At 35.1% G+C, this 27,168-nt stretch overlaps 4 protein-coding genes across 4 annotated transcripts; 2 read left to right on the top strand and 2 right to left on the bottom strand.

The window, feature by feature from the left end:
- The first annotated feature begins 453 nt into the window (after positions 1-453).
- On the top strand, positions 454-4,789 carry LOC122301150 (protein NUCLEAR FUSION DEFECTIVE 4-like). Its single transcript, XM_043112275.1, has 3 exons — positions 454-1,031; positions 2,826-3,709; positions 3,959-4,789. The coding sequence occupies exons 1-3, from the start codon at positions 702-704 to the stop codon at positions 4,425-4,427; spliced, it is 1,683 nt and encodes a 560-aa protein (XP_042968209.1). The 5' UTR covers positions 454-701; the 3' UTR covers positions 4,428-4,789.
- Positions 4,790-5,057: 268 nt separating this feature from the next.
- LOC122301153 lies at positions 5,058-6,186 on the bottom strand. Its single transcript, XM_043112276.1, has one exon. It carries the CDS (start codon positions 5,986-5,988, stop codon positions 5,407-5,409), a length of 582 nt encoding a protein of 193 aa, XP_042968210.1. The 5' UTR covers positions 5,989-6,186; the 3' UTR covers positions 5,058-5,406.
- Positions 6,187-8,827: 2,641 nt separating this feature from the next.
- On the top strand, positions 8,828-12,196 carry LOC122301148 (pentatricopeptide repeat-containing protein At4g02750-like). Its single transcript, XM_043112273.1, has one exon. It carries the CDS (start codon positions 9,114-9,116, stop codon positions 11,844-11,846), a length of 2,733 nt encoding a protein of 910 aa, XP_042968207.1. The 5' UTR covers positions 8,828-9,113; the 3' UTR covers positions 11,847-12,196.
- Positions 12,197-14,034: 1,838 nt separating this feature from the next.
- LOC122301149 (amino acid transporter AVT6E-like) lies at positions 14,035-16,222 on the bottom strand. Its single transcript, XM_043112274.1, has one exon. It carries the CDS (start codon positions 16,025-16,027, stop codon positions 14,543-14,545), a length of 1,485 nt encoding a protein of 494 aa, XP_042968208.1. The 5' UTR covers positions 16,028-16,222; the 3' UTR covers positions 14,035-14,542.
- Positions 16,223-27,168: the final 10,946 nt, after the last annotated feature.

Genomic DNA, 27,168 nt, shown 5'->3' with positions numbered 1-27,168 from the left:
TTATGATATAATCATATTTTTATATAAAAATATCTATTCTTTTAAAATATTATTTTGTCAAATATTGTAAAGTGTGACGTATATTTATGGTTTTCTAAACATTGTACTTCCTCTACAGTTTGAGGAAAAACAAAGACTCGCAAGGAATGAATCTTCCGCTATATTTTATTAACATGTATATCACCGTAAAATATATAAATATTGTATAATTATTTTTAAAAAAAGTATAATTTATTATTAAAAAGTTAATTTTTTATATAAATTTTATATTTTATTTATTTTTTAAAAATAATTATGTAGTGATTTCACAATTCAGATATTTTTTTTTTCCATTTTATTATAATTGATGGTATCAAGTAACAGTAATACAGTTAGATGAGATGAAACCAGCGAGTCCAAAAATCCAAGACTACAATCACGAGGCAAATGAGAGGGTATTAAGATTCCCTTAACATTCCAATTTCTCGATGCGTCTATACTTATAATTTTTTTACGATTTTTTTTTAATTTATAATTAATCGATTGTAGCTTGAAGCCTTGACTAAACTTCATAGTTACCACGGTAATAACCTGTTCTCGCCACGTGATCTTTCCGATCCCGACCCTATAAAATTCTCTCCCTTTTCGTTGCGATTCATTTTGATGTGTTTCCTTTTCATAACCCATTAAGGTGTATAATAAATTGTGCTTCCGAATCTCCGATGCCAAAAATAGCTCTGAAAGCAGGAAGCAGACCGCCATGGGTGGGTTTGGCAGCCGCAGTTTGGGTCGAAATTGCTTCCGGCAATTCCTACAACTTCCCGCTCTATTCCGCAACACTCAAATCCGTACTGGGCTACAACCAGCAGCAGGTGACGATTCTTGGAGTGGCTAACGATATTGGAGAGAGCGTGGGTATTCTTCCTGGTATTGCCTGCAATAAGTTCCCTCCTTGGGCTGTGCTTTTGGTTGGCACCGTGCTGTGTTTCTTAGGATATGGTGTTCTCTGGCTTGCTGCTAGCCAGACTGTTCAGAACTTGCCTTACTGGCTGGTAAGCGAGCAATTGATCACCCTTTACCAATCCAGTTTATTCTTATTTTGTTTATAAAAAGAAGCAATTTTTTCTAAAAACTGTCTCGTAAATTATTTTAATTAAAAACCTTTATTAAAATTACTGCAGGAATACTTCAATTATTTACTGTTTAGGATTTGGTTTTTCTGCAATATCTATATTCTGGTTGAAAAAAAAAAAAAAAAACATAAATCTTTAAATGCCCATTTGGAGACTTTATTGTGCAATGGATTATAATTAATTTCTTGAACTGGGTGCGTCTGAGATAGAGTTTTGGTGGTTAATTATGAAATTTGGGTGAAGAATGCCTGCTCGTAGCAGTTCATGTGTCTGTGGCTCTAAGCAACTTTGGAAGCCTACTGTTGAATTTCCGCATGGTCAGATTTTCCCTTGTCGAGAGTATAGAACCAAATCTTAGCACCTTCTGTTTGATTCTTGGATATTACAAAACCTCAAGGTCGAGTTTGTGCATCAACGTTAGTTCTGTGCAGGTTGTGTTCGTGGATACACATATAATAAATGCAAGATGTTGATCCTGTAAGGGAAAGACGGTAGTAGTTTTAAAAGCTTCTTGTTGTATTAGAAATACATTAGTTTTCCTTTATATTACAATTCTGATGAACAAGCAGAGCTAGGATTTGAGAACAGAGAGAGAGATTTGGGCAAAATTCACTCGTATTGTATTATATTTTCGGTAATTCATTTACAATTAAAAAGAAGTATTTACATGTACTAAAATACAAGGGCAGAAATGTAATTGTACATATAAAGGAAAACTAATGTAGTTCTAATATGTTGTTTTTGCCAAGTACTAGTTAAATTTATTGCAGATGAATTCAAGGCTCCCTTAAAGAAACCAACTATGGACTATAGAGAATTTATTTATGCTTCCTTGATGGAGATAATCTCCGTAGGCAAGATATTTTAAATTTTCAGGCCTATATTCTTCCAAAATGCATCCTTTGAATTTGTTCATAGAATTTTACGTCCAAACATATGTGTACGGCCAGCCATCGCCATTACTGTACCCCTTATGATGCTCTTTTTTTTTTTTCATTCTATGAAGATGGCTATTTACTTATCCGTTAGACTGGATTTTGGAGAGTATAGACTATTGATAACTATTATATGAGATTTCGAGAATAGCCTTTTGAGCCAGCCTAGAGTTTGTAAGCTATGTAAGCTCATAGTCTCCAATCTGTCAAAAATTAACGAGTTGTCACTTTTACTCATGAAAAAAAGTGTCATTTTCCATTACGGAGTGAAAAATGTGTTGACAGAGCAACCTGAACATGGGAGCTAAAGTTTTCTGTTTAAAATCACTGTACTTAACATAAGGGCAACAGAGTGGGCATGCAGACTTGTTTTGCACACTAATACAAATCAACATTACACTGTTTAGCTTTCACGTTGTTGTACAAGGCTGTTTCCAATTGCACTCTAGGTTGCAGTTTTTGTAGCGTTATTAAAGGAGTTCGTGTGTTTCTCTTTAGACGAACTTTGTTTCTTCTTCCTCTTCATCATCTTCTCTTCCTTCTTTACCGTAAATAATGAATTCTGTGGCTTCCATCCACTGGCACAGATTGGATGGATTCAGATGCTTTTATGAAGTAAAGTCAAGTTGGTTTCTAACTTCATTTGATATGTTAAATCTTTTGTGGACTTGATACGTTCATTTTCAGCTTGATACTTTTGGTTGCTTCTTTTCAAATTTTCTATATATGTGGGTTTTAGTTGTTTTGTTAATTCTGTTTTCTGTATCTCCAACGGCAGTTATGGCTTGCACTATGCATCGGTAGCAATAGCTGTGCATGGTTTGGCACACCTGTGCTTGTAACCAACATGAGAAACTTCCCTCTCAGTAGGGGCACAGTTGCTGGAATTCTCAAAGGTTATATCGGGCTCAGTGCTGCAGTGTATACAGTAATATGTAGTCTGGTGCTTAATGATTCAGCTGCAGAACTATTGTTGTTCCTTGCAGTTGGGATTCCTGTTTTATGTTTAGCCATGATGTACTTTATTCGGGCTTGTACTCCAGCATCCGGTGAAGACTCTTCAGAGCATGTTCATTTTATTATCACGCAAGCTGCTAGCATTTTTCTTGCTATATATCTTCTCTCAATCACAGTGATAAGCACCACAGTTTCTCTAAGTGGCACTGTGTCCTGCATTTTAGTTGCCATAATGGTTATCCTTCTGATGTCCCCCCTTGCAATTCCTGTGAAAATGACACTTAATCCTTCTAAGAAACTTGGTCCCCCAGTTGGTTCTTCAGAAAATTTAGTTGGTTCAACCCAAATAGATCCTTTGTTAACACCATCTTCATCAGCTACATATCTTGGAAGTTTCCATGAGGGTGAGGATGCCTCGGATGTGGAAACACTTCTTGCTGTTGGTGAGGGGGCCGTGAAGAAGAGAAGGAGACCTCGTAGGGGGGAGGATTTCAAATTTCGTGAAGCTCTAATCAAGGCTGATTTCTGGCTTCTTTGGTTTTCATACTTTTTTGCAGCTGGTTCTGGAGTAACGGTGCTCAATAATCTGGCTCAGATTGGGGTTGCATTAGGCGTTGATAATACGACAATGCTGTTGGCTCTCTTCAGCTTTTTCAATTTTGTGGGTCGTCTTGGCTCGGGTGCTATTTCTGAACACTTTGTCAGGTGATTACTTGTTGCCTATGCTTTAACTGGTCATAGACTAGGTTGAATATCATCTCTCTCTCTCTCTCTGAAGAATGCTAAAAAGTTGTCTCAAATTTCTATTTTGAATTGGTTACTTATTTTTCTTGATAGAACTTATATTGCCCCTTGCACAAGTAAATTTTTAATTTTGTGTTTTCCTAGGTGTTATTTTCTTCCTACTTCATCAGGCCATAATTTTCACTCGATTTGATATTATGTTTATTGCAGGTCAAGAACAATTCCTCGCACTTTTTGGATGATATGTGCACATATATTAATGATTGTATCATTCCTCCTATATGCATCGTCCCTCAGTGGTTCTCTCTATATTGCTACTGCTCTGCTTGGAATCTGCTACGGTGTTCAGTATTCTACGATGGTCCCAACTGTCTCTGAAATTTTTGGCTTAAAGCATTTTGGTATTATTTACAACTCCATGGGATTGGGAAATCCTATTGGTGCAATCCTTTTCTCATCTCTGCTTGCTGGTTATGTATATGATGCTGAAGCGGCCATTCAAGGAGGGTCTACCTGCTTAGGTCCGAATTGCTACAGGCTCACTTTCCTGGTTCTTGCCGGCATTTGTGGGCTGGGCACCATTTTTAGCATAATTCTGACCATTAGAGTACGACCAGTTTACCAACTTCTTTATGCCGGCGGTTCTTTTCGACTTCCTCAAAGCTCAAACCACTCATAATTTGGGTTATTAATATCTGATTGGATGGAAGCATTCCAGTTTTATGGAGGTATGCTTCGATAAGTTAACTACCAAGAGTGTGCCTTTGCAACGTCATCCTCTGTCTGCAAATCTGCTAGGCTTAGTCACCCCAGGTTGAAGATTTGTTGCTAAAGGCAATTTGTTTGGGGAAGCTTCAATGAAAGTCGTTTTTAGTTATTATAAAATAAATATGGCGAGCTTAGAGTAAAGGTAGCATTCCTATTGTTATATTGGCCTTTGAGTAACTGTAGTAGTTTTGTATCGTCACAAATCAACCTGCTTTTATCTTTATTGGTGCCTATCAGCTCATTTTATGATACACATACCCCGTTTTTTACCAATCTTTTTTCAGAGTTCTGCTTCAAATGAAAGGCAGTTATGTAAAATCTGAATTCAAATAAAAAAATCCTATTAATCTTCATGAAGTGGCATTATCCCATTGGATGGTTGTAAAACGAGTTACTCCAATATTTATACAAAAACAAACTACATTTAAAGTTGTACAGAGTTTCCTTAATTTTTTTGCCTACTAATATGGATGATTTGTGTCTGCCATCATCACTGAAAATAAAAATTGATGCCGTAAACCATATTTGAATCTCAGCAGAATGGGGTGGAATTGGACATCGAATCTAACTTTTCATTGTGCTCACAAAGACATCAGCTTTCTTTTTCTATCTTCCATTAAAGTCATTCCAAAAACAGGCGGGGGAGGTTAGACAATCTCATTACTGAAGCAGACCTTTCGTGCTAAAGTCTTGTTGTCTGCAGCACCCACCGCTAATGAAAAATATAAAAAACAATTCTTATATGAAACACACCCAAAACCCTCTGGTGGAGAACCCAAAAAACCCTTCTCTCACCATTGAATTAACTCCACAAAAACCAAAAAATATGACAAAATGAGAGAGAGAGAGAGAGAGAGAGAGAGAGAGAGAGAGCAAAACAGAGGAAGAATTCATGTGGGTTTCAAATCCTGAAACATGGTATCCCACCTGATCTCTTCAACACCGGTCAACCAGTACCTGTCATCGCTGCCGTTCATCTTTTCCTCCTTGCGGAGATCACACACCAGAGGGCTCGAAAAACTGTCAACACGCGGAGGCCCGGAAGCCGCCATAGGACTCGGACTCCCATTTGTGAGCAGCAACCTCCCCTGCTTTGCCATCGTCAATCTTTTGTTCCTCTTCAACATGGCTCCCTTCCATCTTGTCCCATAACTAGGCCTCGGTACAATCGCCAGAGCTGACTCCTCGCGATGAATCCATGTATGGATGTATTTAGCTAAGCACCTCTTTGTCCTCCTCATGGCAACAAGAAGCCTTGATATGGGGCGTGGGCTTGCACCCTTTTCCTTTCTAGCAAGCTTGAGGATTTCTAGCCTATGTTTGGCTATGGAAATCCCCATGCTTTGCAAAAACTCGTGGTTGAAGTAAATTATATCTTCTTCTTCAAGCTCATTGTGAGCAAAAGCGAGGCCATACTCGTAAACTAGAGACGGCTCAAGGCCGGTTTTGGATAGCCATGAAAACCAATCCATAACTAACAAGGATTATATGGATATATCTGTTTTTCTGTGATAATTAGGGAGATGAGAGACATATATATATAAAGTTGGAGGATAGAGGTGGAGATATTGTAAAGAGAAGGCAATGGAAGTTGTAGGTGAGTTGGACATTTTTTTGGGGGAGGGGCGGTCTGGTTTTCTTTTGTAAATTGGATGTCAGTTGAAACTTGAGAGTGACTAAAGCAAAAAGAAAGTGGTGTGGGGTCTGCATGGCCATGTTCCCCCCATAAAACTGGGCAAAGTGTGATTGAGGAGTGAGACCTAAGGATTCCCTTGCGCGCGGAAATGCTTGCCATCAATCACGGTTTGCCTAAAGAGCAGTAAGTAGCGTGTGGGACACTCACTGCTTACTTGTTTTTGAGTGTGAAATTGGGAGGAAAGCGCACTCCACTTTCAAACTCGACAACCCTTTGCCAATTCCAGAGATTGTTTGGTTAAATAAAAACAATCATTACTTCTGTTCATCGCTACCAAACTCTATGAATTACACATGATTAATATTTAATGCAACTCCCTCCACCCAATTATTCTGCCTAATTCTAAATTACTAGGCCAGTAACCGATGCTAATGAACCTCTATGACTTCAGCATTGCTTGCATATATCGAATGATTGTTTATGGTAGCTTTTTTTTCAAGAGAAATGTTTTTTTCTGGACATTTATAAAATCAAATAGAATTTAAAAAGAGAAAAACTTTCACTTTCAAACAGATAAAAAGTGGTAACAATACAATGTAATCGATCATTGTTTATTGCTATTGTATTGATAATGTAGAAAGCCCTCCCTTGTTCGAGAATCAGCTGCCTCCTTTAGACTACTGAAAAAGTGAGAACCTTGAGGAATATATACCATATCCAAGAACATAAAGTTTTGTCTGCCATCACTAACTAATTCTGGGCATCTCGTGTCTAATAGACCAATTAGAACATAATATGCATGATCTCAGATTAAGTTGAACTTGTGGAACTCATCTGATTGTCATCCATGGCCTTAAAAATATAGTCTTGACACTGTTTATCCACAAGATGACGATTACAAATCACCCACCAAAATAACTATTTCAAACACATAATCCAATAAAATGTCGGCAGTCCTTATGAGGGAGTGATCAAGCACATGGTATCTTAAGTTGTTGCATGGATCAGAATCAGAAATTATCTAGCCATAATTTTGTATATCTATTGCGGGATCGAGCACTAGCAATTGTCCCCAAAGGCACTACTGCATGTCACTTTAGTTTGCGTCCCAGCTTTGCTTCCATTCACATGTCCCTATGGATTACATTTTGAAGTTAGAGAGGTTCAGGGGCCCAATTAAATTTAGACTATATACCATTCCTTGTGAATGCATGCATGAGACGTACTGCTCCCTTGTGCTTGTGGGTGGACTTTTTGGTATAAACAAAGAGTAGTAATACTAGAGTGCTTCATTTCATATCACGTGAATCAAGTCTAATATATACCGTATGATCTGGTCACGTTGCAAGTTTATGAAGGCACTTTCCGCACACATGATTTGAACATTTTTTTGTCTTTGCTGCCCGCGATTTACATTTTATTTTATATGTGTATATATATATAAGAGAAGTGATACAGTTGTCTATAGGTCTAATAAAAGTAAATATACAAAATGACATAATTTCATATGAAACGTTAAATCTACTTCACAATAAAATTAATTTACTAGTTTCCTATTTAACATACCACATCAAGTCACATCAGTTTATAGATTTACTTTTGATTAAATTTTTTTTGTGACTAAAACATTTCTTATATATAAATATATGGTAAGGTGTGGATGTAATCAATAATCCAACAAGCTAGCAACTACAACATGAAGGGTTCCAAAAACACACGGCAATAGACAGAAAACATGAGTAGCAAGACTAAGTTGACTAACATTGTTTAAAGTAATTTGTAAGAGTAAGAGAATTGATTAATTAGTGATGATCATCCTAACGGCATTAGGTTTGGTTGCTCCAAGTGAACATCATTATTGAATCCAAGGAGTTGACTAGTGCGAGGTTTCATCTTTTTTGTTAACACAAAACCAAATTAATTAATTAAGGTGGTTAAACGTAGTTATGATGTGACACATGCATTATTTCATGTATGCACATGCAAATTGTTGACAAAAATTTGAAATATAAAAGAAATTAAAATGAAAAAAGAGAAGAGGGAGAATGAGAGGAAGATAAATTTGAAGACTATGCCGTTTGTATAGTGAATTAAAATAAGATAAGTTTATATGAAAGTTGAAAGTTAAAAAAAATTATTTTTAGAGTATTATTTTTGTTTATTATTATTGTTTTATAATTTAAAATTTTTAAATTATTTATTATATTTTATGTGAAAATTTAAAAAACTTATAATGATGAAATGAGATGAAATGCTTCTTGTTTCCAAACGGGGCCTAAATTACATAAGTGTAAAAAAGAAATTATATTTGCAATCCATTTTTATGGTGTGTAAATTTTATATATTCACTTTAAAAAAGGTTAATATATATAAAACTCATATAAAAGAATTGTTTTTTTTTTAATGTAGTCTATTATTTTACAATTAAATTGCAGCAAACTTGCAGAGTCTAGGAATAAATCTATTCTCACCGATAGTTGGGTCTCGATAAATTTTTTTTTTTTAATGATTAAGAAAGTATATTTTAATGAAGTGTGATTTATTTATTTTTTAAATGATTAAGAATATAAAAAAATAAAAAAATATATTACCCTAGTCGGGACCCATCTCGTGCTCGTGGTGTATGTAACATTGCTTATGTGCCCAATCTACAGCCTACAGGATCCATTACTGCTTTATGGGCCTTAAAGGTTTATAGTAATAACTCGTAATGGGGAAGGTTTTGCCATGGCAAAAATACAAACCAGACAAATTTTGTAAACACCAAACAGTAGACATAGAATCAGAAAACCGAGCTCGCGGGCTCTCTCCGACCAGACCCCAGAAAGCATACTACCGAATCAAGTTTTGGGTTATACCGTTACCTATCCTCCATCTCTCTCTTCCCCTCGACTGTCTCGCCTGCAAACAACACCCTTTTCGCAAAGTGAGGTGTTGATTAAACGTCTCTCACTATGTTCAATGATAATGCATCGTCTCTTCCAGATCCGCTTCCTCTCCTCATACTGTCCTGTCCCACAGACCCATCTGTTCCGCTGCAACAAAACCATCCAGGACCTCTCCAAACTCGGCAGAGTCGTCGAGGCACGGGAGTTGTTCGACTCGATGTGTCGAAGAGACCCGGGATCTTGGAACTCCATGATTTCTGGTTACACCCAGAACGGTCTTTTACACGAAGCACAAACGCTCTTCAATGAGTTTCATGGAAAGAATGTCAGAACTTGGACAATTTTATTAACCGGGTATACGAAATTCGGGCGTGTCAATGAGGCTCGGGTTCTCTTTGATGCAATGCCGGAGCGTAATGTGATTTCTTGGAACGGTATCATAAGTGGATATGTGGACAACGGTGATTTGATTAGTGCCAGAGATTTGTTTGATGAAATGCCTGAGAGAAATGTCGTGTCATGGAACTCCATGATTACTGGGTATTGCCACTACGGTATGATGAGCCAGGCAGGTGAGTTATTTGAGAAAATGGGGGAGAGGAATTTGGTGTCTTGGCTGATTATGATATCCGGGTTTTCTAAGATAAGTAAGCATAGAGAAGCATGGTCTGTTTTTTTGATGATGGTGAGAAGTGGGGTGAGGCCAGACCAGGCAGTATTGGTCGTAGCGTTATCAGCTATAAATGGGCTGAATGATTTAGAAATGCTCGAGAGTTTGAGGACTGTGGCCATCAAGACGGGGTACGAGAGAGATGTGGTTGTGGGGACGTCAATTTTGGATGCCTATACCAGGAATGGGAGTTTGGATAATGCGCTTAAGTTTTTTGAGACGATGCCAAAACGAAATGAGTACTCATGGACCACGATGATTGCAGCATTTGCACACTGTCATAGATTTGAGAATGCGATTGCTTTTTATGAGAGGGATCCAATTAAGAGCGTTGCCACACGGGCGACAATTATAACTGCATATGCTCAAGAAGGAAGGATGTATGAAGCTAGACGTATATTTGATGAGATTTCTAACCCCAGTGTTGTCATGTGGAACGCTATGGTTGCTGGGTATGCCCAGAATGGAATGCTTGAAGAAGCTAAAGATGTATTTTTGCGTATTCCTGAGCGTAGTGCTGCTTCTTGGGCTGCCATGATTTCTGGGTTTGTACAGAATGGACAAAGCAGAGACGCTTTAGAGTTGTTTGCTGAGCTTCATAGGTCAGGAAATGTTCCAAATCATTCAAGCTTTACTACTGCTCTTTTTGCTTGCACTAACATTGGAGATTTTGAGATGGGAAAACAGATACACTCGCTTACCATTAAGACAAGGTGCCAATTCAATTCATTTGTTGGGAATGGGCTGATTTCCATGTATGGAAAGTACAAGAACATTGAGGATGTTTCTCAGGTTTTTAGCACGATGAGAGTAAGAGACATTGTATCTTGGAACTCCCTCATTTCTAGGCTTTCAGAGAATTTCATGTTGGATGATGCTCGCAAAACTTTCGAAAAGATGCCAAAACGTGATGTGGTGTCTTGGACTGCCATTATTTCAGCCTATGAGCAAGCAGGGCATGGGGATGTTGCCTTTGCATTGTTGCTTGACATGTTAACCAGAGGAATAAGTCCAAACCAATTAACCATTACAAGCCTCCTGAGTGCTTGTGCAAGCCTTGGTGTAATCAAGCCAGGGCAACAGATCCATGCTTTGACACAAAAACTTGGAATTAATTCTAGTTTGTCTGTTTCCAATGCTCTTATAACAATGTACTTTAAGTGTGGGAGTCTGGATGGCCTTTGCGTCTTTGAAGAGATGCCTGACCAAGACATAGTCACATGGAATTCGATTTTAGGAGGCAGTGCACAGATCGGACTCAGTACAGAAGTGGTCCAAATTTTTAAACAAATGGAAGCCACTGGGGTCTCCCCCAATGAAATCAGCTTTCTGGGGGTTTTATGCGCTTGTGGCAATGCTGGGCTAGTGGATAAAGGGTGGGCTTATTTTACTTCCATGAGCCAAGATTATGGGATTACCCCTTTGGTTTATCACTATACTTGTATGGTTGATCTCCTTGGGAGGGCTGGACAGCTCTCTGAAGCTGAAGCTCTCATCCAAAACATGCCTGCAAAACCAGATGTTGTGATTTGGGAAGTACTTCTCCATGCTTGCAGGATCCATGAAAACATGGAACTTGGCCAGAAAATTGCTGAAAGGCTTTTCCAGATGGGAACAAATAGATTAGGAACTTATATTTTATTATCTAATATATATGCGTCTCAAGGTTTGTGGGACAAAGTATGGGAAATAAGGCAATCAATGAAAGACGGGGGAGTGAGCAAAGAACAAGGAATCAGCTGGATTGAGATCAATAACAAGTTACACTACTTCCTTATGGGGGAAAAGACACACGATGAGATTGATGAGATTCACTTGACATTGAAGAACTTGTATGGACGGTTTAGAGAAGGAGATTATTTACTAGATACAAACTTTGTTCTACATGACATGGAAGAGGAGCAAAAACAGGATGAACTTCTCTACCATAGTGAAAAACTTGCCATTGCCTATGGGATCTTGCGCATGCCAAATGGATCACCAATTCAGATCATGAAAAATATCCGAATTTGTGGTGATTGTCACTCCTTTATGAAATTTGTTTCGAACGTTACGCAGCGTAAAGTTGTTATTCGAGATGCAAGTAGATTCCATCATTTTTGTGACGGCTTGTGTTCTTGTGGGGATTATTGGTGAGCTTGGATTAGGTGTCATTTAGATAGAAGCTCGATGGTCATGCATTTATGGATTCTAGATGGACTGAGGACTTCAAAGTTTTCATATTTGATACTTCATGACTTAACTAGGAAATGAAGGTTTTACTGCATTCCGTTGTTCAGAGGATGGTTCCACTAACTGTAGAAATAGAGTACACATACGAATTTTTACATTAAAATATAGAGTTTTTGAGAATCTGGCCTTCCCTTAGATGGAGAACAGTTTCTACTTACTGGGTTCCAAGTGTACCTCAATTCTTGCTTGTATAACTATTCATTAATCTTTATCACCGTGATATAATAAGATTGATTATTTTCCCTTCTTCTTTATTTTTTTGCAAAGAGGAGAACGGTACCTCTATTTAGTAATAAAAAACCCTCACTCCGGTGGAGGAATAATCATAATTACATCAAAAATTCCAAACTAAGTCTTACATCAAAAATTCCAAACTAAGTCTCATCATAAATTAACTTTTAACATAAGGAATATCCAACCTATCCATTCTAATAAGACCCCTAGGCCTTGATAGCCCACACTCACCCAAGAAATCCTAATTTCCACCTTTCGCACCATATTTTACCAAAAATCTACTATCATATTTGCTTCTCTAAACGCATATGCAAACTTAATGTTGAGAGTAGAAATAAAAGACTGAGCTTCTCCTCAAAAATCTCACAAATACCAATAATTACAAGACCCCGAAATAAACCAACCAATCACAATACTGGAATCCGACTCAATCACTAAATCCCTCGACCCCAAATGTTGACAAAGACGTAAACCATCTAAAAAGACACGGCATTCATCGCATTCATCAATGGTGTTGGTAGTGTGATCATAGCATTTCTACTGAGCTTCTTCTAAAAAATCTCACAAATACCAATAATTACAAGACCTCGAAATAAACCAACCAATCACAATACTGGAATCCGACTCAATCACTAAATCCCTCAACCCCAAATGTTGACAAAGACGTAAACCATCTAAAAAGACACGGCATTCATCGCATTCATCAATGGTGTTGGTAGTGTGATCATAGCAATGAGCAAATCCCCCAAGAACCTGACCATTTAGCATTTACATTCCAAACAATACCTCCACCACTAGACATACCCAGGTTCCCAAATGAACCCCCATCCACGTTACGCTTGGCCATACCCACTTCCAACGGAGACCAAGCAATCAGCCTTGGCCTACACTCAACAAACGGCACCAATGGACAATCAAGATCACAAAAAACCCGTCTGTCATATAAACCCAAAGTCTTGAATTTTCTCATCGACATAGACAAATCAATAACCAACCCTTTAACCGTCTGAATAATTCCCCTCCAATCATATTCCACATCCTCCATACGAGACGAGCTCTCCAAAGAGTCCAAGAAATAAGGATAGGAATAATACCACGAAGCCAGCCGACTTGTGAGCAATAAGAAGCACGACTCCACCAAATATTAACAACCCCAATGCAAACCCTGAGTAAAAGGTAAATGAGCACCAAAAGTAGCAGCAAAAAAAAATCCCAAACCTTCCTTGGAGCTTCCCCATCACAAAGAACATGATTGAAGGACTCAACCTTATCTGAAAAACAACGACATTTAGAGGCAAGAGAAATACCAAGCTGTTGAATAGAATCATCCACCAGGATGGCATTTTGACGTGCTCGCCAACATAAAAAAGACATCTTCTTTGGCACGTGATCTTGCCATAGCCACTTACGCCAATGAAAAACAGTACCATGAGACCTAATAAGGTTGATTCTTTTATGCTTGCGCACTTTTCTCTTTCGTTGAACATTATTAAATACCTTCTATGCCTTAGGGTTAAAAAATGGGCATTGCACCGTTTGAAAAGATGGAAAGGGATTTTAATATTTGGATTGATTTTTTTTTTTTTAATTAACCTTCTTATCTAGTAAAAGATTGTGAGTTTATTCGATGAACATAAATAGTAAAACTTGAACCAAGTAGAAAGATAGAAAAGAGAATAGAAGTAGTCCGGGCGTCATTTTTCAATTTCAGAAACAAGGAGTGCTGGATAATGTTCAAAACCAGGGAGAGATATTTTGCGCGCCCTCTCCATACACGGATGGTTCAACAGCATAGCAACGATGGAGAAGGATTACTATGGTTGATGACATGATAACTAAAACACTTGAAGAACAAACCTTTGCCCAAGAACGGAAAATCATGCTTGCTAATGTAAACGTGTTCATTAAAACGGCAGTATTGTTTCTGAACTATACAGTTACAAAACAACTTACAACGGGCTCTCCAGTTAAGAAATAAACGTGGGAGGGACTAAGGCAAAGCATGACATGTCAATCCATGTGAAAAGTTTACAACTCAACTTACATGTGGAGGTTACATCCAAGAAGATTCTCCTCGTAGCATTCCTGACATGTTATCTGAACCTGCACGGATCTTCGGCAGTGTCAAAATACATAGTATCTGGAATATAACGACCACTCTGATCTTTCAATCACCACGTGCTGAAGTAATGTACTTTGTTAAACCTCCCTGGTCAAAGATCCATCAGTCTCACAATTTCATTTAATTTCTCATATCAGATAGGAAATAAAGGAACGCTAAACAAAGAAGCCTTGCCCCATCAATGGGCAGAAAATTTCCAAATCAATACCCAGTAAAACTAATCCCAACATTCCTATCGAAAGAATCATTCGGAGTGGCTTTCCATGCTATAAATATTTCCTATCACTCCAACAATCCCAACTACTATGGCTAATATTAACATCAACCAGGACAAGAACTTTTCGCCCGAGCTCAAACCACCCCCTTGCTTACTTAACCTTAATGCTATAAGAGACGGAAATATAAAGCCTAATGATACTGCCGTTGTTGCACCCGTAAACTTGAAAGCTGTCCATATGTTGGGAATCATAGTGGAACCGAAGTAAACAATTACCAATGAAACTGCAGTCAAACCTAAAGATCTCTTCCTACTCTCTAACAGTGGAGCAGATCCTTCAAACACCAAGGCGTCTACTGTTTGTCGTAGGGAGAAATGAACAACTGGGAAAACAAGAATTAAATGAAGAATGTATCCCACCCGGACAATATAGTTCAATGCCGAACTGAAACGAATCCCAAGGTCCTTATCAAAATTGGTCAGCACATCAGACTCGGTACCCTGCCCAAATAAAAGGTAGCCTGATATGGCTGTAAAGGCGTAGACCACAATGCAAACTGCAGTAGTGATCCTCCCCACCCGGTTCATCTTCTGAGGAGACCGCCCTTCAAGTTCGTTATATATAGGCTGAACATTGAAATGACAAACATAAGCGTTTGTCATGATAGGAATCACCACAAGTAAATCCAGAATAGCCTTCTTTGACCCAAAATCCGGACCCAACCTCGGAGCCTCGATTTGCCCTTCAACAAGCTTAATAAATGCAATAACAAAGGCAACCACAACAAACACAATGGCTAGAGCCACAGAAGCAGCTGAAGTCAAGCTCAACGAATCAATCCTCTCTAAAACACAAAGTGGTGCAAGAAACACCACCACCACAACCAAAATCACCAGCTTCCTCTGATCCCAGATCCCATTCCCCAGCCACTGATCAAAAACTCCCACATGATGAACTGACCCCGACATCACATCCCCCATAATAATCAAATACACCACCAACACGCCCGCATTGTTCACAATTATACAAATCTCCAAGAATACCCTTGCCGGCCTCCCCATCGCGTATTGCACGACCTCACCGTAGGACGAGGCCTTACACAACACCGAAAACCTTACCAACAACTCGACGCTAATTTCCGATAAAATGCCCATCAGGATTATCAACACAAATCCAGGAATCAATCCAAGCACTTTCATTGCCGCCGGTAGGGCCATAATCCCAGCCCCAATAATTGAAGTAGTTAGATTGAAGACGGCCCCAGAAATTCCAGACCCAGATTGAGACCCGCCATCGATAAGAGGATAATTATCAAAATCAAGATCAGGATCATTATCAATACCATCATCACTATCATTCACATTCTTGGAAGAACGTAGAAAACCTCCTTCTTCATCAAAAGGGTGTAATTTGGCATGGGTTTTGGGAGGGGATCCAGGGCTGTGGGAATCATTGTGGGATTGTAATTCTACGTATGAGTTTTTGGGCACAGTGGAATAAGCGCTATCCATCTATATAATAACAAAACTAGTTCAATAAAAACTTGAAATCGTAGATCAAAGGGGAAGAGGAAGCTTACTAAAGAATGGAGATGGCGGAAAAGTTGCAGCTTGGGATTGGAAAATTGGTTGGTTGGAGAAATGCTAGATCCGAGGGTCAACCCGAAGGGAAAGAAACAGAGGCTTTGATTTCTTATTAGGAGGAGAAATAGGTTTTGCTAAAATATATATATATATATATATATATATATATATATTGTGATTAGTGCCACATCACGCATGATAATGCCATGTCAGCCAGCTGGGTCATGTTCTTCTTCCCCTTTTCCTAGAAGCAAGCTTGCATAATATAAAAAGGAATATTACAAACCTTTAAGGAGTTTCTTTTCCAGTGTATATATACAAAATACTAGTAAGAATAATATTTAACAGAATGCTACAAAACAAAAGATTTGTAGCTGTTAAATGTGCAACTAAATGTTAGAGTCAAGTTGATACACGGGTGGTGAGATAATTTTAAACAAATAATATTAGATATAGTTATGAGTTGTGTATATATCGTACATTTTTATTGAAAGAGAAAGAATTTACTATTTAAAAATTAATTTTTTATATAAATTATATATTTATTCATTTTTCTTACAAATAATGCATGACACACCAACTGTGAAATCAAGGATAAGATTATTTATTTGATAAATTAATGAGATTTTTAAAAGATCTTCAAAATTTTAGAAGATTTTAATTCATAACTAATCTATTTTAAATGAGTAATGCTGGATATAATTTTAGAATGTGTAAATTTCATGCACTCCTTTTAAAAAATTAGGATTCATGAATATCTTATTTATATATTTTTTAAAAAATAATTGCATAAAACTTACGCATCCTATAAATATAAATATCATTTTTCATTTTAAGTTAATTAATTTCTAATAGTCCCTTTTATTTGAAGTCAGAAGCGTCATTGACACTCGTTAGTGTTAAGACTCTATACTCTTTATTTAGACCTTATTTGGAGAGTGAGATGAGATGTGAATAGTAATAAAATAGTTTAAGTTAATATAATTTTAAGGAATTTTTGAAAAAGAGAGAAAAATTTTAATAAAAATATTATTATAATATAATTTTTTAATATTATTTTATTTTGAGATTTAAAAGAATTAAATTATTTTTTATATTTTGTTTGAAGTTTGAAAATATTGTAATGGTTAAGTATTGATTAGATTAAAAATTAAAAAATATATATATTTATGATATTTAAATATTAAAATGAAATGAGTCGAAAAAAATTTAATATCCAAACCGGTCTTAATCTCTTGTACACGAGTTTCTCACAAAATAAAGTCAATACGTTTTTTTTTTTTTTTTTTTATTTTATATAATCTAAATAATCCCACTGTAAAATAAATTTTTATTAGATACTGATATTGGCAATATTTGAATTTAAATTACAGCCCAAGAGATTTAGGGGTGGGTTGGGTCACTCGCACGTAAGCTGGCGGGCAGGGCTCTTGCTATAATAAATTTTTGGGTTAGTTTTGTAGCTTTAGTCCGGCCAGCCCATAACTTCAAAAAAGCCCATCAGCTAAAACTAATGGGCCATCGCGTTATAGTAGGAGCTTCCTTATTTTATGTTTGACCTCATAATTATCAAATCTCTATATAATTATTTTATGTCGCATATAATTATTTTTATATATTTATTATGCATTTTGTTAATATGATTAATTAAAATAATTATTTTATATTAAAAAAATGATACAATCAATTATATTAATAGAGTATGCAAAGAATACGTAAGAATGACTTCTCGTAAAGTTTTTGTAATATAGATAATAATAATAATAAAAGTTTTGCTACATATAAGTACAGTCACACACTAATCTGTGTACCAATACTGATTTATTCCTACTTAAAATTTAAATTAACATTGTTTTTAATAAAATCTACTTTTTAACTAATCACATCACATTAGTATATAGATTAGTGTACAATTATGCTTGCAATTATATTTTTCTTAATAATAAAGGGCAATTTTTCGTGGAGCACTTGATGTAACACGATAAACCGAAGCCTTAGGTGTGTACTTTTTTTTTTGTTGTTGGTCCAATAAATGACTAAAATTCGAGCACAAGCCATCTCATGTCTCTTTAATGATAATAACAAACATATATTAGTCATGAAAGTAGTTTTCCTTCTATCCAGGATAGTGACATTAACTCTCATTAAATTATTCAATTTTATCGTGATATTTCACGCATGCCGATATATATTGTTATCACGTCCACCTTAACCTTAATAATTTTAGTATTATGATCATATCCGTCCAGTTTGATTTTATAATGAGATTCATACGATTTTTTTTGTTTATTTTCTTGAAATGATTTATATGGGAGAACTTACACATTCTATAATGGGAAATACTCTAACTACAAAGTGATTACATAAAAATAATTTCACAAACTGATATAGTTTAATTTGATTTGTCAGATTGTAGAGTTATTTTTCTTATAAAATAGATTTAACAGATCATTTGTATGATTGTTTTTATATAATTCATTTATGGATGTAGTAGTTCTATTTTATAATTACATATAACACTATTCTTTCTTGAAATACTTTATTAAAATCTAAAACTATATATGAATAATTTAAAACTAAAAAAATATTTTAATTGTGATATTTAATTGGTGGATACAACTCTGTGAGTCAGAATGAATTATTCAATTTTTAAATTGGTGTGTAGAGAACACCATAAATATCACTAAAATAATAAGATTTAATTTGTAAGATTCAAAATTTAATATTTATATTTTAAATCAAATTATATAATAATATTTTTTTATAAATAAAAATTTTCTACACCGACGTATAAATATGATTTTTCTACGTAGAAATATATGTGAAGTAGCTCATGGATAAAAAATTAAGACTTATAAAATCACTTAAAAATATTACATTAGATATTAGTGTAATTAATGATGATAAAACTCAAGACAAAAAATAACGTCGTTGTTTAAATGGGTAGATAATTATTTTCTGCGTACAAACGCATCTATAAATAAGTAATTTAATTAGCGGACTTTGCTGTCAAATATCCTTACCTAATCTGAGTTAATTGACTATGATTGAAATTGTCTAACTAACATGACATGTCTCAAACAGCCAATATGCCTCTCTCAAGTTTGGTTAAATTACCCTAACCTTTCTTGAAAAAATCAAATTTAATTAATGGGTCATGGCGCGGCAGCATGAAATTAAAAAGGTTGGCCAACACTAAGACTAATTTGTTTTCTCGTGATATCTCATCTTATCCCGTGATCTAATTATTATAATTATTTTTAATTTTTAATTAAAATATAAAAAATAATAATAATATAATAATATTTTATTTTACTTTTAATTCTTATTTTATCTCATCTGTTTAATCAAACGAATCTTAAAAGACACTCGATATGGATGACCCGTCAAAGTTTATATTTTTATATTTATATTTATTGTTTGGAAGATATGGGCCTCATGTCAAAGTTGAATGCTGGGTGAAGGACCTGTTGAATATGCTAAGAAACATTAAAAGTTTGATAAAGACAATCACCCACCACAAGAGAGGAGATATATGTGTCCTGTCGGCAAATATCGTACGTTTTGTTTGATCATCTCTTGTATGCTTGTTATTTACAAAGAATATCATTAATATTTGATTTGGAGTTATCCATAATACAATTAAGCATCACATCCAACCAATTATTTATATTCGAATTCAACCTGTACATGAAACTTTGAATTCAATAATTCGTGAATAACAAATTTGGGAGTCTAGCCCAGAAAAAGACTGGGAATATCGTGCACAACAAGATCACGATCATGACGATCAGTAAATACCTTAGAGATAAAGCCAGAATATTCTTATACGTATTCAGAGTTACAATTAATATATATAATTTAGCCTTCTGTGTTGAATAATATATTTGAGACGTTGGGTTTTACCCATTCAAAAACAAAAATATTAGGTGATCTAATATTTGGACGGTCCCCCTTGACATATATATCTTTCATGCATAGTGGCCAACAATTCTCTCTCTCTCTCTCTCTCTCTCTCTCTCTCTCTCTCTCTCTCTCTCTCTCTCTCTCTCTCTCTCTCTCTCTCTCCATTGGAATCCTGATCTACTCACAATGTCAACATATATATGGTCACGTACGTCAATATTTCGCAAAACTAAATTTGAGAAAGAAAGAAAGAAACTTCGAATATATTAATGTAAGTTGAACATCTCGGGAAGAAAGGGCGAAAGTGGCCGGTTTTATTTGCAATATTCAAGTCATGCATGCCTTGCTGAAAGTTACACCAAAGTCCAAAAAAAATATTATTACAAGCCCTTATATGGCAAATGAATGGACGTACTTGGAAAAGAAAGGGACAGGAACGTTTAAGATAGAGATTGGGGGGTAATGGGGGTGGGGTTGGGGCTGGGGTGGGAGCATCAGATTCCAAAAAAAAAAAAGACCTCAGCTGCTGCATGGTATGGTCGACGCTATCAAACCCAGGATGGGTGACATTTTGTACACTTTTAGCCTGTGGTCCTAAAACCTCCAGAGACTTGAGGCCTTTTATTTATTATCTCTAGACTCTTTTTAACTCTGGATCGAATGCCATAGATTTCCGACTTAGTAGGCAGAATAATGCGTACGTCACCGACTGCATGCTTTTTATTAGATTAGAAAAAGTAAAGAATGAGGAATATCTGCTCACACTCCAAAACAGGATTAAACGTACGAGATTTATATATATCATCATGTACTGTAGCTAAAGCATATATATATATATGCAGCTTTATCTCGATCGTTTCTCATCCATTTGGTTTAATTAGTTTCCCTTCATTTTCCCTTTTAATTTTTCTCATCCTCAAACGTGGTCCCTGCATGAACAGTCTATAAATTGAATGGTATTGAGGGCTGTTTTAGGGTTTGGTTCACAACTGCAGCCCATCCTTCATCAAATAGGGTTAGTATATTTCCCTGAACCTTACGTGATCGGGACACTTAAGGCCTGGTTTAAATAGTGAGTTTTTATTATATAAATTAAGATAATTTATGAATAATAGTAAAATAATTTAAATTAAATTGTTTTATTGAATTTGAAAAAATGAGAGAGAAAAATTAAATAAAAATATTATAAAGTTTAAACATTGTTAGAATATAATTTTTATTTTGAAATTTGAAAATATTGAATTATTAAAATTAAAAATTTTTTGTGTTTATGATATTTATATATTGAAATGAGATGAAATTGACGTATTGCTCTATCCAAACCAAGCCTTTAAGCTCCGTTTAAATACTAAGAGTATATCTGATGATTTGTAAGTAATAGTGAAGTAACAAAAATATCTAAAAACAACTAATTTATTCCCAATCAGACCCTAAAACTATTACGGGATAGCCTTTGGATTTATGCATATTTGAGGCCTCCGGTACACGAACACAAAAAGTTCACATCACGGCCGGTCGGAACAAATGTTCAAACAACCAAAGCTAGCTGAAGTACTATCCAGTTAGGTAGGGTGTCTTGCATGCCCAAGACCAGCTTTGTTGTTGTTGTTGGAACACATGGTATCTGAAGCACTTATTGGTTTAACTAACTGGTGGGTTCCCATTTTGTTAGGTTTAAATTGTCACATATCAGCTGGCCTGTACGTCTTGGATAGGGCACTCTCACCATGATTCTGGAATGGAACACATGCACTCCGGCAGACTCACGTATTGTTTTAAAATAGATAAATGATATTTACAGTAATAAAGTGTACAAAAACTATATAGTTATTTTGAAAAAATAAATAAATACATTATCTATATAAAAATAATATTAATAATAATAATTTTTTAATAATAAACTATATTTCTTTTCAAAACGATTGCTCGACTCTTACACACTCCACAAATATTGTATGTAGCATTACTTTTCAAATATTCTAACTACTACGTACAAATATATAACTTATATTTTTTGGGGGACTTCGAACATATATAAGAATGAAGCGTATTATATATGATTAATCAAAGAGATGACCATGCAGGCAAGTAGTTATGACACAATTAGAAGTGATGGACTGAATGCACTCATTAAATGTGTTACTGGACCCAATTACAATGATCATGTGTAGATTTTTCCACAAGTAAAATTATACTGCAACGAAATATTTTTTTTTCTTACGAAATCTCAAAAAATTCATTTAATACGTAGCAAAAAATAATTTCGTCGGATATATAGTTTATTTTATTTTTGTGTCATTGATTTAGCAGATGGACCTGAAAGAAAATTCTAAGTTAATAAAAGCTCGTCATGTTGTAGGTAGGTCGAGGTTCAAGAGTGAACAGAGTTTCGCTAGGTATGAGACAACTCATTGGTGTCTGAGTTCATGAACCGTTAAGAGTCGGCATTGCATTTAAAATGGATATATAATATTGGCCCCATGCTGCTTGTAAAGGGTTTATTTTCTTCGAGTGCCTAAAAAAGGTCGATTTTGTCTAAGCCTTTTCACCTTCCTAGCTAGCTACTTGACATTAATCATGATTGTTTCATGTGAGATGGTTTTTCGTATGTTTGAACCTAGCTCGCTCCTTCATCAATATCTTAGAACAGTTGTGTAACAAACAGGACCTCATTAGAACGTAAAAGGTTGACATATATCACCGGTTGGATCACATCTTCAAACAAGCCAAGCTAGCTAGCTAGCTGACATATCCAGTTAGGTAAGGTGTCTTGCCCAAGACCAGCTTTTTGAAAGGCGCTTCTTCCTCTGCTGTTGTACGTTGTTGTTGGATCAACACAAGCATGGTATATGAATCAATTATTGGTTTAACAAACCGGTGAGTTCCCATTTTGTTAGATTTATGTGACAATTTTAATTCTCGGGTGCGGCTGCCCAGCTCTTACTCACTGTCTTTTTTTTAATTATTAAATAAAAAAATACACTAATATATTTAAAATTACTTCCTTAATTACTAAATAAAAAATAATAAAAAAAGAACAAGCGATCAAGTGGAGTGGCGTACTAGTGTTTTTTTTAACTACACAGTAGCCTCACACCCAATACACCAGTATAAAATAGAAGAAGGTAAAATAATAAATTTACATTTTTTAATAGTGTAAAAAAATGTGAGGCTGCTATGTAGATTTTTTATTTTCTTAATTGTCACATATCACCCAGCCCTCATGTACTGTTGGATAAGGTACTCTCATCGTGATCGATTCTGCATTAACGGAACACATGATGCACCTGGCAGCCTCACGTATTGCTTTAAAATATCCCAACTACGTACTACAAATATACTTATATTTTTTGGGGGACTTTCAAACATAAGAATGAGGCGTATTATGATTAATCAAGATCAGATCATGATCATGGCATGTTCGTAGTTATGCCACGATTAATGGAAGTGATCATGACTGCATTAAATGTGGTACTGGACCCAATTACATAAATGATGTGGACTTTTTTTAAAAAAATAAAATAAAAATCGTCTTAAGATCAAATTCATTGACGTAGCAAAAGATCATTTCTTCGGAGATATTATTTTATTTTTATATCATTAAGTTAGTAGATGGACCTGAAATAATTTCGTCGGCCATGTTGTAGGTAGGTCGAGGCACTTCAATAGTGAACAGATGTTTAGGTATGAGACAATTCATTGGTGTCTGAGTTCATCCGTAAGTCGGCATTGCATTAAAATGGTATATACATTGGCCCCATGCTGCTTGTAAAGGGTTTCTTTTCTTCGGGTGCCTACAAAAAATGTCATTCTTGGCTCCTTTTTTGGCTGTGCCCAATTCATATTATTGATCAGCCACAAAGTAGAAGAAACTAACTTATATATAATGTACAATGTTACGGTGATTGTCAAATGTGTACAGTACTACAAATGAGTTTTTTTTAATCATTTTTTAAATATTCTTAATTATTAAGAAAAAATTAAAACTATATATAATTTTACTAAATAAAATTCTATATATCATATTATCATTTTACTAAGTAAGATGTGACATATTTATCATAATTGAATAATTATTTATTGCATGATTATTTATCATCAAACGATAATAAATACACCACATCATATATAATAAAATGTAAGTGAAAGGATAATTTAGTGTATAGAATTACTCACTTTGTAAATAGAATAATATTGCAAAAGAGGAAACAATATATATTACTGAAAAGGCCAATTATAATGTCTTTAAATTTTAAATCTTTCGTACGTAGGCATTTTGAGAACTCGCACATGCATTTAGATTGTATTTAGATAGTGAGGTGATCACATATACTTTATAAATAATAGTGAAAATTTTTTAAATAGTAGTGAATAGCAATACAAAATAATAAGTGAAAATTTATTAAATAGTAGTGAATAGTAGTATAAAATAATAAAAAGTATATGAAAAGTAATGATAAAATAATGAATAGTAGTGAAGTACCAAACCAGCCTAATTGTCACGTAAAATGGAGATCTGCTACATTCAATCATTTTTGTATATTATTTATGCACTCTACTGATGTGATTGACCAAAACAGTTATTTTATATTAAAAAAAATCACACAGTCTACTACATTAATGGAGTGCACAAGAAAGTGCGCAAAAGTAACTACACATACAATTTTTGTTATATATACTAATTAATTTTGACAAGTGTACTATATATATATATATATATATATATCAGAACCGCTTTGGAGTGGTACCTTCTATTTTTATGGTGAAACCAGCCTCAAATTTGAAACTACCACGTCACTAATATGGTAAAAGCTTACGTGAGTACCACCCCATCAGAATTTTTCTCAAAAATCTCTAAACATTTTTTCCCTCAGAATTTCACCTCACCACATGTTCCCAACCCCATCCAGTCGTTGCTGCCACTAGATGCTACCACTAGCCAACCCGCAACCACCACCAGCCAAACGCAACCACCAACTCGAAGCAGCCACCAGGTTGATGCAGTCAACCATCAGACACCGACCACCAACGTTGTCCTCCATGGTTGAGCTTTTGAAACATACGTTTTCGATGAGTGAGAGAGAGAGAGAGAGAGAGGAAAAAAAAGAGCTTCGATGCCCCCACTCTTGGGCTAGTTAGCATTGATGAGAGAGAGAGACGACTAAGAGAGAGAACTCGGTGAGGTGGATTTGCGATAGGAGAGGTAGACGAGAAAGAGGTAGAGTTTGTAATGGGTATTTGATGAGATAAGAGACGAGTTATTCGGTGTGATTGGGAGAGACAGACGAGAGAGAGGCAAAGTTGAGCTTCGTGCTGGACGTTTTCGAAGAGAAAGAGAGCTTGGGTGCAGTGACAACCATTCCTTTTGTAATTGGTGTGCTACGTGGCTTTATTTTATTAGAAGTTGCTTTTAAGCCTACTTCAGATGTACTGACTAGATAGTTTTCTCTATATATATGCAGAGAAAACTCAAGGTAATTAAAGGGGTACGTACATGCAATTCTTGAATTGGAATATCATAAAGATCATCGAATACTGAACAAAGTGGCTTGGTTTGATTATATAAATGAAATAAGATAAGATAAAAAATAAAATTTGAATAAAATATTATTATAAGATTATTTTTAAGATTCTTTTTATTTTAAAATTTTAAAAAATAAATTTTTATTATATTTTATGTAAAAAATTTTTAAAAAATAATAATAATAATATAAAATGAGATGAAATAGTTTCGTCTCTATCACCAAACCAAACTTAATTACATTGAAAATCATGCACGTACATACTCATCTTTGTCTGCGACATAGAAACGGGGCGGCTTTGAATAGAGTTTTGTTATGTATAATTAAAGTCGCATATTAATCTGCATATCAATACCAATTCTTTCATATTCAAAATTTAAATTAGTACTATTTTGAAAAAAAATCTAAATTTTGATCAATTATATTAAATAGATACACATATTAGTACATAATTATACTTAAAACTATACTTTTTTTTTTTTTTTTTTTAATATTGGTAGGAATCTAACATAATGTGGATTGACTTTTGTGGCCTCGAGCACTAAAATTAAGGCTGCACAGAAAATTAACAACAAGCTGAGAAAATAAACCATTGATCATGTCACATGTTTATATATTATTTGTCTCGTAGTCATGTTTTTTCATAGAATCTTTTTATTTCCTGCCCCTCCCACTCCTGTTAAGGCGTCCTTAATTGACAACCTTTTTCTCTAATTGATTTGAAAAATATATTTTGGGTCAAATTTTGCATATAGGCATGGAGTTTACGTTCTTTGCAAGTTAAGTTTCTCAGAATTTTGATATTTTCATGGATTGATTAATTAAAAAAATATGCACCATTTCATGACTAGATCAAGGAAAACCTGATCTTTATCTTGAAGAAGTTATAAGCTGTCGTTTCCCGCATCCGTCCTCCCAATATAAATACCATTCTCTCTCTCTCTCTCTCTCTCTCTCTCTCTCTCTCTCTCAATCACTTGCTTGGAATATGCAAAATTAAAGATCCAAATTAAAACTCAAACCGATACGACACGGCAGCATCGAATTTTGTCTTAATCGATATCGATAAATTAAGACCGATTTAGTTGACCAAAGACAACAAAGAAGGTTCCTTGTGTTCATTCAGGCCGGTTCTCTTTTAAATAAAAAATAAAAAATAGTCATGGATATACATAATTATGGTACCGCCCGTATATATCATGATGTACAACCAATACCCATTTCATGCATTAAAGTTGCATTCATGGCAGTGTTGAATTACAAGTATAAGCTGATGGGCTTGGCTAATACATTAATCATATCACATGTAAATTATATAGGAAAATATTCCCTCCGCTTCAGCTCTCATTAGATCGAGGCTAGGGTCTCGTCTCGAGTGAAAGAGACGTAAACACGTAAAAGTAATCATCATCCTATAATATTTATCTCATTTTACGCTTTTATCTCTCTCAAACTTAAGATCGATCGTTAAGTTTTGATAAAAACTTAGAAAAATATTGTAAAAATCAATTTCATGTATGCTTTTGCGTTTACGTAAAATTTGCTTGAAATAATATTGATTAATAAACATGCGGAATATGACAGTTGGAAATTCATGTTTTTGTTTTTACTTTTCTTTTCTTCTATCAATATTAGATTATT

The sequence above is a fragment of the Carya illinoinensis genome, chromosome 2 (assembly GCF_018687715.1).
Source record: "Carya illinoinensis cultivar Pawnee chromosome 2, C.illinoinensisPawnee_v1, whole genome shotgun sequence".
Classification (NCBI taxonomy): domain Eukaryota; kingdom Viridiplantae; phylum Streptophyta; class Magnoliopsida; order Fagales; family Juglandaceae; genus Carya; species Carya illinoinensis.
Note: the sequence above shows the minus strand (reverse complement) of the source record. Positions and strands in the feature narration are given on the sequence as shown.